Source organism: Mytilus edulis, chromosome 12 (genome assembly GCF_963676685.1).
Source record: "Mytilus edulis chromosome 12, xbMytEdul2.2, whole genome shotgun sequence".
Classification (NCBI taxonomy): Eukaryota; Metazoa; Mollusca; class Bivalvia; order Mytilida; family Mytilidae; genus Mytilus; species Mytilus edulis.
Genome location: NC_092355.1, coordinates 56609276 through 56621384, shown reverse-complemented (window position 1 = coordinate 56621384; position 12109 = coordinate 56609276). Strand labels below are relative to the sequence as shown.

Genomic DNA, 12109 nt, shown 5'->3' with positions numbered 1-12109 from the left:
AGTTGCAGTAACTAGTTTCTTTAAAAAGAAAATACTTGTATACGTAATATAATGTTTTATATAGACAAAGTGCCTGTGTTTGCAGATAAGAGAATAATGAGCAAAATATGCAAAAGAAAAAGCAAAAGAAACATTCAGCAATCCTCTGGTGAATGCGCTACTATTCTTGAAGAACTGAGTCGGCCGAGTTTAGACGAGTCTTATTATCATTGTTGACAGTTGTGTCGAGTGCTTATTCAATTCTGATCGTCTGTTTTTACGTGACAAAGTTTAATAAAATATCATAGTTATACATATACAAACGTACGCTCAATAAACATGTCGTTTGTTAATGTGTTACATATTTGTTTTTAGTATTTTTTTTGTACAAAAAATAGGCCGTTAGTTTTCTCGTTTGAATTGTTTACATTTGTCATTTCGGGGCCTTTCATAGCTGACTATGCGGTATGGTTTTTGCTCATTGTTGAGGCCGTACGCTGACCTATAGTTGTTAATTTCTGTGTCATTTGGTTTTTTGTGAGTAGTTATCTCAGTGACAATCATACCGCAATTTCTTTTTTATTTGAGTTGTAAACATTGTAAGATACTTCTATGTCATTTATGTCTAATCTTATTGAATATGGTTGCCAGGAGCCTTAAAATGGCCACTTCATTTATATATTCGTCCAGGTGTGAAGAAAACTGAAGTTTGCGTAATAATGCTTCGCACCAAAGCCTTGCTTCATGTAGCATACTGCTGTCGGCAGCTATTCGAATAAGCTTTATTATCTGTGACGGATTGAGTGGTTGACAATGCTCACCAAAAAGAACACCATTGATTACTTCGTCGATATTGAAATAATAGAAAATGCGCAAACGTAATAACGCCTGCGCTGTCGCCTTTACATCGTAATCATCTGGCCAATAATCAATGTTCGCATTAACTGTTTGGTATGTCATATTTAAATCTGAAATTGAAAAAATAAATATAATTGATCTTTTTTTACTTAACTGGGCGTTTTCCTGTGAGTTTGCTTACTCCAAATTGTCCCGAGGTAAAGAGAAGGGTTGAGATCTCACAAAATTCGTTTAAACCCGCCACATTTTTGCGCCTGTCCCAAGTTTGGAACCTCCAGTCCTTGCTAGTCTATGTGTTTTTTAAAATTTTGATTCATTAATCTGTTTCGGAGTTTAATTAGTCTGGCGTCCATTTTGCTTGACTAAAATACACTATTGTTAAGGGGCTAGCCAAAGTTCGACTCTGGATGCCAGATTTTCTTGCAGCATTTAGGACACATTAGTGATATTTGGCATGGCTGTTTTCTGCTCTTTGGTCGGTTCAGTTGTTGTTAAATTTTCGTTGGCACATTCTCCCTCTATTTAATGATCTAAAAATAAACAGTTTATACTTGATACTGTCTAGAAGCAAAAGTTGCACTACAGGGTTTACTTCATTAATTCATTCTAGATATTTCATTAATTCATTCAAGGTATTTCATTAATTCATTCAAGGTATTTCATTAATTCATTCAAGGTATTTCATTAATTCATTCAAGGTATTTTATTAATTCATTCAAGGTAGATAGAGGGTGTCTATCAAACTAAAAACGATAGAAATGCCAACATCTAGTTTAGATTTAAGAAAATAGCTTTTATGTGTCGCTTCAAAAGATAAAAGACTATAAATTAAGGAAGTAAATCCTTTTCTTCGGCTATTGTTCGCTAGCTTCAGCCTGGTAATGGAAAGTCTTATAATCGAAATTAAAAATATTTCTTTAACAATCGATACATATTGTTATTACCCTTTTTATAATCTTTATTAACCAGTTACCTTAAGTTTAGTTCTCTACCTTTTTTAAAATCTAAGGTTACACCCAATTGACCTTCAGTTTTGTTTTGATTTGATTTGATTTGATTTGTTTTGTTTTGTTTTGTTTTGTTTTGTTTTGTTGTTTTGTTGTTTTGTTTTGTTTTGTTTTGTTTTGTTTTGTTTTGTTTTGTTGTTTTGTTGTTTTGTTTGATGATTTTATTTCTGTGAAGCCAGCTGTTTATTTCCTATTGACTTCTCAATCATGTTAATTTTCTGATTAAAAATAATTTATTATTATTGCTTTTTCATCGAATGTCACGGTATTTGAAATGCTGTCACATGTGCAAATCTGGTGAGGATTTTATTTATACGTATAATCAATATTTAATATTATTTGTATTTTACTGTGTATTGCTCTTGTGTATAATATATGCATTTTTTATGTCAGGTTTAAATGCTCTATAAAGAGCATCTGTTGCACTTGTCTACTTATAACATTACACACAATGTACTACATGACTATAACAAATCTTATTATTTTGTACTTAGCTGTGTTATTTCAATATATATACATGTACATGTAATCAAGTTGACAAAATGATCAGCAGAAAGTCAGTTGTTCTCTCTGGGCATTACGGCTTTCTCAACCAATAAAAACTTACCGCCATAAAATAGTACAAAAACGTTGAAAGTGGCGTTAAACACCAATATATAAATCAATCAATCAATCAATCAATCAATAATATATTAAGTACATTGTATTCCAACTTACGTTTAGTTTAAACATATTTTATTTGCTGAATTAAAGCAAAATGGATTAGACACAAGTAAATCATACTTATGAAGTCTTCTCCATAATACAATATAAAGTTACAATAATAGTATAATATAATGGACATGCATATAAAACAAACAGTTTATACAATATAATACTAGCTTTCATAGGTGAACAAAGAGGAGACAAAGTAAAAAAGGAAAAAGAAAGTTTGAAAAATCGTATACTTCTGTGACGATGACTTGTGGATTGATGGCAGCGATGACGTCCTGTGTCAGCAATAATAACGCTCTATCAAGGCATAAGAAATCTGTTTGACCTTTTTATGTAATTCTGAACATGTTTGAAAATTTGAATATTTTGTTCGTTCGAAAGTTCCAAGTGTCCGCAAATTAATAGTTTTGTATCTAAAACAAAGTTTTCAGATAGCCAGTTAAGGTTATCGAATAAATTTTTCCTACATAATGTGTATTTTGGGCAAACGAAAAAGTAATGGTAGACATCCTCAATATCGGACCCACAATGACAAGAGGGATCATTTATAATGTTAGCTCTAAATAGGTCATTGTCTAAGGATGAAGCGGAACATCGCAATTGCGTTAAGATAATACTTACGTAAAGCAGCTTCATCCAATTCACAATCTTCACACAGTATGTTGGCAAACACAACTGGCCATTTATATACAAATCGTCCAATCAAATGGTAGGCGTTAATGGGGTTCTCAGCATACTTTGGATCTTGACAACTCTGCGATACTGGGGGTTCAAGGTCATTTATTAATCTGAAATAAATATTGTTCTCGTTTGAAATGTTTTACATTTGTCAATTCGGGACCTTTGACAGCTGACTATGCGGAATGGGATTTGCTCATTGATGAAGTCCGTGCGGTGACCTATAGTTTCTGAGACATTTTGGTCTCTTGTGGAGAGTTGTGTCATTGGCAATCACACCATGTCTTCCAGTATCGGGCAATATAGAATTAAGATGTGGTATGCATGATTGCCAAAGAGACCAAATGCCAAAGTAAGGTAGAAACTATATAGGTCACCGTAAGTCTTTCAACAACGAACAAAACTCATACCGCATATCAAGCTATATAAAGTCCAAAAATTATAATGGAAAAAAAATTCAAACGAGAATAATTGAAGGCCTGATTTATGTACAAAAAAAGAAAAAAGAAAAAAAATTAATATGGTGACCATTCATATATATAGTACATTAAAAAACCCAAACTACTGAATTACAGGCTCCTGACTTCTAGGACAGGCGAATTAATAATTTATATTTTTGCTAATCATACTATTTATTTTCGAGAGTACCAATTTTCGTGGATTGAGAAAAACTTGCATTTTCATGAATATATGATTTACAGGGTTTTGCATACGTCTGCATATATTCCTATAGATGTTGCAATTCGTTGGACTTGGAATTCGTGGTTTTTGGGTAAACACGAAATCTACGAAAATTGGTATCCCACAGAATAATAATAAATCAACAATAATTCATACTACAAATGTATTTCCATTATAGACGCATGCAAATAGTGCATTAAAAACAGAATGGAAACTCCATGATCGATTTGACAAAGAAAAAACGTACAATAATATCGATAAAATGTCCTACCTTTGAAGTTCAAACGATATTGATGTCTGGGCATTGTTTTGTATGGTAACGTATTTCTTAAATGCTTCTAGTAGCTTTCCTTCCTCTTTGGCCAAAATAGATAATTTATACACAGATGAAAATATTTCCCCTCCTAAAATGTGAAGAATACTACAAACGTATAAGAGAGTCCATACGAATTTCATTTTTATGATGTGTGAGTCCTCACTTTTTACTTAAAATGCATTAGTAAATACACGTATGTATGTAAATGATTTTCCATTTTCGTTCTTTACTACGCCATCTGTACCTTTCGTGGATTATATGTCATTGATGTGGACTAAGTCGGCTTAATTGAAAAACTGTTGAATTAATGTATATTAGTTATTGCATTTGATAAATAAAAATGTATCTTAACTTTATGCGATGTCGATACATAATAGAAGTTATCAAGATCATAGATTGCTGTAAGACAGCTCAGGTATTAATTTTGGGGGAGGAGTTGTTTTGTTTTATTTTGACATAAGAAGATGTGGTATGAGTGCCAATGCTCAAGACATCTCTCCATCCAAGTCACAATTTATAAAAGTAAAACATTATAGTCAAAGCACGGTCTTCATATATTCTGATGTTGGTCTTGTTAATTTTAACTCTTTTGTTTTTTGTAATGAATTATCGTGTATCAATTTGTGGTTGTTTTAGTTAAATTTGCAAACCTTTTTAAACGACTATCCCGTTCTTTTCTTTTTAGTCAGTATTTGAAATGGCATGCACTATTATAAAAATGCTTATGAATGAATGAATGAATGAATGAATGAATGAATAATTTATTAAAGTGCAACCTGAATTGCCATAATATAATGCTTATGTCTAACTAGGATAATATTTGAACAACCTATGGGATATACGTTAATGAGACAGAAAACACAAGACAGAAATTGTACAAGGATGTCTCAAGGTCAACACACATTCTTCAACAACATTTAAGACTACTATAACTACTTCTCTTGACTATTATTTCTGTTGTAAAATACCAAAATTGCGTTAGTTTTTGGTGAAAACAAACACGTTGATCAATACTGTTTGAGAACTCTGCTATCAAAATAGCATACTGCTTTCTAGCTAAAGTCATCTTTGGTATTAATATTCGGGAGTTAAAACTATTAGTTTATTTTAGATCACGTGTTCTCATCGTCAATAACGAGAGATTACACATGTTAAAATAAAAAGTGTTGAACAGTAATTAAATGACAGCTGTAACTGGGATAACAAGAAAAACAAAATGCATTAATGTCACTTTGTATAAATTTCCCATCTTATAAAAGTGTAATGACAAAAGTCAATCATTTACACTTGTTATGTATATGGAACCCGACTTTAAATAAAGACTTCTTTTCTGATGAATATTACTGTGTTTATGTGATGATGAACGCCACACATAATGTTCTTATTCATTTAACTCTTTATCTTCATAAAAATCGTTAAAGAACTAAATGTTCGTTCTCTAAATGTTTATACGAATGTTGTATTTCGGTATATCTAATAAAAAAAAAATTGTAAGCGTTTATTATTTTGTACATAAATCGTGTCGTCAATTGTCTCGTTTGAATTTTTTTACATTTATCATTTCGGAGACCTTTCTACTTAACTTTGCTGTATGGGTTTTTGCTCAATGTTGATGCCTGTTCGATGGCGTAACAGTTGTCGCTTTCCTCGTCATCAGGCTTTTTCTTTTTATTCAAGGTACCAGTACGGTTTAAGTAAGATGTATGCAAGTAGGTAAACTGTTGTTGTTACTCGAGTTATTTCTAACTTCATAAACTTATGTAAAGCTGTTAACGCCACCTTGGGCCTATTGTGGGATTTTATTACTTTTATTCCAAACAAAACTATTCAAATGTATGTTGAATGTGTATATGGGCCGCAATTGCACCCGCAATAGAAACGATAGATTTATTAGTTTTTCCATTTACAAAGCGGCATAACTCCAGAACGGTATAAATGACACCAACAAAATTCGAACTTGCCATGTGATACGGGCATAATTCATCTCATTTACAGTAAAAGTGACGACTATCATATCCATTTTCGCACTTTATTTGTGTGTTGTTGTGATATGCATTGTGTATAAATTTATACAACTTGGTTAAGGCAAATTAATTAACTTAAAAGTCAGAGAACGGGAACGAAAAATTCAGCAATTTTTATGTTAATAGAGAGGCATAACTCATGAACGGTAAAAGTGACGATATCCACTGATTTTCCGCACTTGAACTGTGTTTTGTGATAATACTCATTGTGTACAGGTTTAATAGTACCTGTTTGAGGCAAACTAAAGTTAAGAGAACGGAGACGAATTTTGGGGATGTTTGGGACGGGCAGACGGACATGGGTAACACTTAATGCCCTCCCTGCTATAACGGGGCCATAACAGTTAAAAGCAGTGTTTATAACTAAGACAGATTATAATAAATTGCATACCCGTTTCTAGTTCTTTATAAATACAACACAATGACAAATACTTGCTATTACTTTTTTCCTCTTTTCTGGTTTGTTTTCATCGACATTATATTGACATTGATATATTTTTGTGCTGCTTTTTTATGTTTCTTTCATTTTATCCTACTTTTCAATTTCAATACCGTTTATTGATATTTTGATTCTCAATTTTGTTTCTTCTTTGTTTCTCTAAAAAAAAAGTCTGCATTCTTTTTATCTAGCCTTTCCTTGGGTACGTTTTCAAGTTTTGCGGTTTTTTTTATCAACGCTAACCTTTTCTTTCTTTTTTTTTCGTCTTGACTTCTGTAAGATGGTATAGCAAAAACTTGCTTTGATATTTTGACATTCACGACATATACAATCACATCTATAATTGGCCTTAAACCATAATACAACTGGCAGCAAGCGAAACAAAGCTTACAACATTTTTGGCCTTATTGCTACAGGAAGTTAACTGTTCCTGGTACTTTGCAGTAGGGTGTAATGCATACATTATAGAACTGTGCATACTATCTCACCATTCTTTATTCTTGCGGAATAATTTTGCTTGTTCATTAAGAATTTAACATCAATATTTTATCGATCAGATGTGAATTGATAGAAATCGGAGAAAGCTACACGGAAACGATTTTATGTGAACGAACTGTTGAGTAAATTTTCAAAATCGACTAAAGGTCTATGTCTGTAAATGCATCTGCTTCCGGATTCAACGCGTTTAATGACATTTTATGTAAGTACAAATTATGCAGTCGTTTCTTTTTAGACATAATGAGTTAAACCGATTCATTATGATTTATAGCCTAGGAAGCTGTTATATGATTGCCAAAGAAAAAATTCTATGCCAGAGACTAAATGACGTCGACGTTAGAAACTATAGGGTACAACACGTACTTCAACAATGAGTGAAACCTAGAACACATAGCAAGCTATTAAAAACAAAACATAATGTAAAATATTTCAATCGAGTAAACAAAACAATAAACGAAAGACAAATATGATATATATCAACAAACGACTACTATTGAATGACATGCTCCTGAATGAGGACGGAATGTGGTGGGTTTAACATGTTTGCGGGTGTCCAGAGGCGCATTTAGGGGGGGGGGTAGTGGGCCCGCCCCCCTGTTTTGAGAAAACAAATTAGTTGCTTATATAGGGAATCACTGTAGTGTGACGAGATCGGACCCCCGATTAACAAGCCAGTGGACCCCCTCTTATGAAAATTTCTGGATCCGCCACTGGTGTCAACTCCTCCCTTTTAGCTTGGACATTGGTGTAACTGCACAACATAAGAAGACATTAAACAGATTATTGGAAAAGGGGTCAGCTCTTTCAATCGAGTGCATGTGCCTGCGGTAGATGTTTGCGCGCATACGATGAAAAAAATATGTTATAAAATCAAACTCAGCATATGGTAAGTACTTTCAAAGTAGATATTTAATCTAGCGCTATAAATGACAATGTATATATAAGATGGTTTTGAGATATCATTCGCACTCACTGATTCGTTGAATCTGATTGGACAGCGTATGACTCAACATTTTAAATCCATATCTGTAAACGTCGTTAAAATTTAGATATGTTTTGATTATGCAAGCTCGTTTGTGATCAATCTATTGGGATTTAGTTAATATAATGATATTGAAAGTGAACATGTTTTTGGGTTTCTGTGTTTTTTCCGTAAATTCTGGTACGTATACACGTTTGTTATTATATAGTTATTTTCTAGTAAGAATTTAATTAAGAATGTGTATGATGTTCTTTATATATCCTTTTTGATTGTGCTGCACGCAATTTAAGTCTTATCATATAATACTTGCAGTGATACGAATGCTCTCTATCATCATCAAGCGTCACCACCCCATAACAACAACGCAACCGTTAGCGTCAAATAATGTCTTTCTTTAGCCTTACTTTCACATTGTGAGTCGTTTTAGTCTTGGTTTGTATAGAATTGCAGAAACTTTTCACTGGTATAAAATTCCATCCATCTCAGACATTATGCTAACAAAATGAAGTGTCCCTTTAATTCAGTGTTTTATACTAGGTTGTAGAATTGAAAAAAATAGGTATTCCCTCTACACATTCGTGCAACACTGATGTTGCTGTGTTTAGTCAATTTATACATTTATTCCTATTTTTAGTTGGGATAAAAAAGGGGATGTTCTTGGTATTGGCTGAACACAAAATAATGTTACACAATTATCTGGGCAAACATATTGTTTTAAAAAAACTGATAAACTTTCTTTTGTCAATTGCAAAAAAAAAAATATGTTAATTTAAGCATTTTTTTTTAAATTTTGGCCAGTGTCTTTTTTTAGGGTTAATATGACAATATGATAACCGTGTGAACTGGGTTGGGGTATTGTTTACACCCGGCTAATAAACAAATCAGATGGCAAGATTCTTGCTTCCAAATACTAGATGTTTTAATCTTCTGTTAACATTAGATGGAAATAAACAAAGCCCATACCGCATAGTCACTCAGCTATTTAAATATATATAGAGTCACCGACAATGAAAAACAATTCAAACGAGAACGAAGTGATAATTTACCCGAGGTACGATAAACACCTTTACATTGCACTGTATCTAAAAATCGAAAAACAGTAAGCCTTATCTCTTTTTCTTACTGACTGGTTCCTTTAAATAGAGACCCATTAGTATAGGAAGCACACAAGATTAACGGAAAATGTCCTAAAATATGTCTCTATAAAATTATCAAATTTCAAACTTCTATTTCATAATTTTTTCTGCAGTTAGTTATCTAGTACAGGTTTCAAATTATTGAGTGTGTTTTACTAAATTTTATCATCGGTATAAGGACATCATTCGTAAATATAGCTCAACATGCAGACCTCATATACGTTCAGGTATTTCACATCCAATTTTTTATGGAAATATTCTTTATAAAGCACAAAGGTGTCAGTATTCACCTCAAAAACTAACAAAACCTTTGAATAGACTTATTAAGAAGGGATATAGTTACGATACTATTGTCAGGTCATTAAAGATTGCATATTTTGGCGTAAATATTGATTCACTTATAGGGTCTTTGCATCGGAACTAAACACATTTATTCAAAAACCAGTTGTTGGCATGACACGGGTTATGATCTTCTCATAGAATGAAATTCAAAACAGTGTGGCTGTGGCCATTGATTGACACATTAAATTCATCCATTGACTGGGAGAATTTAGGTGAACGTTTGTGTATAACGACCACTGCTAACTATGTACTTTGTAAAGCCACTTAAACAATGTGGTCACCAAAGGTTCTCAACACCTTAATAAAGTAATTCGAAAAACTAATCAGAAATAACACGATGTTTTGATTTATATCAATTATATGAATCAAAACATAAAGGTTATTCCTGATTAATTTTTTGAATTATTTTATAATTAAAGGCGTTACGAAACCTTTGGTGACCCCACAGTTTAAATGTGTATCGTAGGTACGTCGTGAACAGTGGTCGTTACAGACAAACGTTAATGTAAGTTATCCCAATCAAAGGATGTATTTAATGTGTCAATCAATGGCCACAGCCACACTGTTTTGAATTTCATTCTATATGTTATGATGGTATGATACTAAACCCCTAACGGGAAGGATTGTGCCTGATGTTCATATGATGAAATCATAATCTTTCAGTCAGTTTAATTGAAGTCTGGAGCTGGCATGTCAGTTAACTGCTAGTAGTCTGTTGTTATTTATGTATTATTGTCATTTTGTTTATTTTCTTTGGTTACATCTTCTGACATCAGACTCGGACTTCTCTTGAACTGAATTTTAATGTGCATATTGTTATGCGTTTACTTTTTTATATTGGCTAGAGGTATAGGGGGAGGGTTGAGATCTCACAAACATGTTTAACCCCGCCGTACTTTTGCGCCTGTCCCAAGTCAGGAGCCTCTGGCCTTTGTTAGTCTTGTATTATTTTTAATTTTAGTTTCTTGTGTACAATTTGGAAATTAGTATGGCATTCATTTCACTGAACTAGCATATATTTGATTAGGGGCCAGCTGAAGGACTCCTCCGCTACATTGAAGACCTGTTGGTGACCTTCTGCTGTTGTTTTTTTCTATGGTCGGGTTGTTGTCTCTTTGGCATATTCCCCATTTCCATTCTCAATTTTATTAGCTGATGACCAATTGTTTGAGGGTGTTCAGGAGATGAATATCCTGGCCTGATAAGAACTGACGGAAAACGTAATTTTTCCAAGTCAGAATGAAACAGTATGCTCCGAAATCAGCAATGTGTAAAAAGATCTTCAAAAGAGACCCGTAAGGACAGTCATACATGTCACTGAAATGTCAGTAATGTTTGACGATTTGAAATCTTTTATTATACTTCAATATAATCATCAAAATTATAGACTATGAATTGTAATGCAACATCTTTTGCAACATCATAGTTTATGTTGATTTTATAATTCTTATGGCACCATATTCACACGCACCAAAAAGTACTCACAAGTGCAAACGACGAATGCCAGATTTTAAATGTATGGCTTGACGTCGTTTTCTGTTAGTTTTATTAGAACTGAGATAACAATAATGTATCTTAATCTCCGACGGCATCAATTGGTGATTTGATAGTCGCAAATACGCGTTTACTGGATCCGCTATTAAAAGCGTCGCAAGTAAACTTAATTTGCGACCACCAAATCTCCAATTGATGCCACCGAAGCTTGAAATACAAAACAGTTAGATCTTAATTATATATATATGTAGATATAGACAAAATGTACATCATATCAGGACTCATTTAAGTACATGTACCTTTGCGGGTTAAGGAGACTGTTAGTCTGTCAGATTGCTGAAAAATCGAAAAATTACAAATTGTAGTAATGTTTGTAATATTACTTTTTTCTTTTTCTAGCTGTCAGTATTACTACGGAAAATGGAAAGAAGATGTCCCTACATAATAAAGAAATTGATATTCGAGATTCAGACTCAATACATTTCAAGGTCAAATCATGTGAAGAGACGTTTATGGACTTAGTGGACGGTACAGGAAATGATTATCCGTTTTATCGAGTGTATTTTGGAAGAGAGTATATAACGCGTATAGAAACGCCAATGGATACTCAAGATATAGACAATACATTCTGGTCACAATATTATTGCGACCAGTACATTCCCTTTTGGGTTTCTTGGATTAATGGGACCATCGAAGCGGGAGAAGGTACCTCCATTGGACATGACAAGTTCGACAGCATGCCGCGGATCCTTAATATTGATGTAACTGATATTTTAATAATGTCCTATACAACTGCGGACTGGCTATTCGATATTCAGAAAAATACAACATCAGGTAAAGTTCTGTGCTGACTTTCATTTCCTCAATTTTTATTTTTAAGAAATCTAATTTTTATAATGAATAATGAAAAAAAGCTTCTGTAATAATATATTTTTTTAACTTATTTATATTTACCATGTTT

At 33.0% G+C, this 12109-nt stretch overlaps 1 protein-coding gene across 1 annotated transcript; it reads right to left on the bottom strand.

Annotated features, from left to right (window-relative positions):
* Positions 1 to 594: 594 nt before the first annotated feature.
* Positions 595 to 4465, bottom strand: LOC139497724 (prolyl 4-hydroxylase subunit alpha-2-like). The gene is made up of 3 exons (XM_071285959.1): positions 4189 to 4465; positions 3180 to 3346; positions 595 to 947 (listed from the first exon to the last, which is right to left on the bottom strand). Exons 1-3 carry the CDS (start codon positions 4371 to 4373, stop codon positions 595 to 597), a joined length of 705 nt encoding a protein of 234 aa, XP_071142060.1. The 5' UTR covers positions 4374 to 4465.
* Positions 4466 to 12109: the final 7644 nt, after the last annotated feature.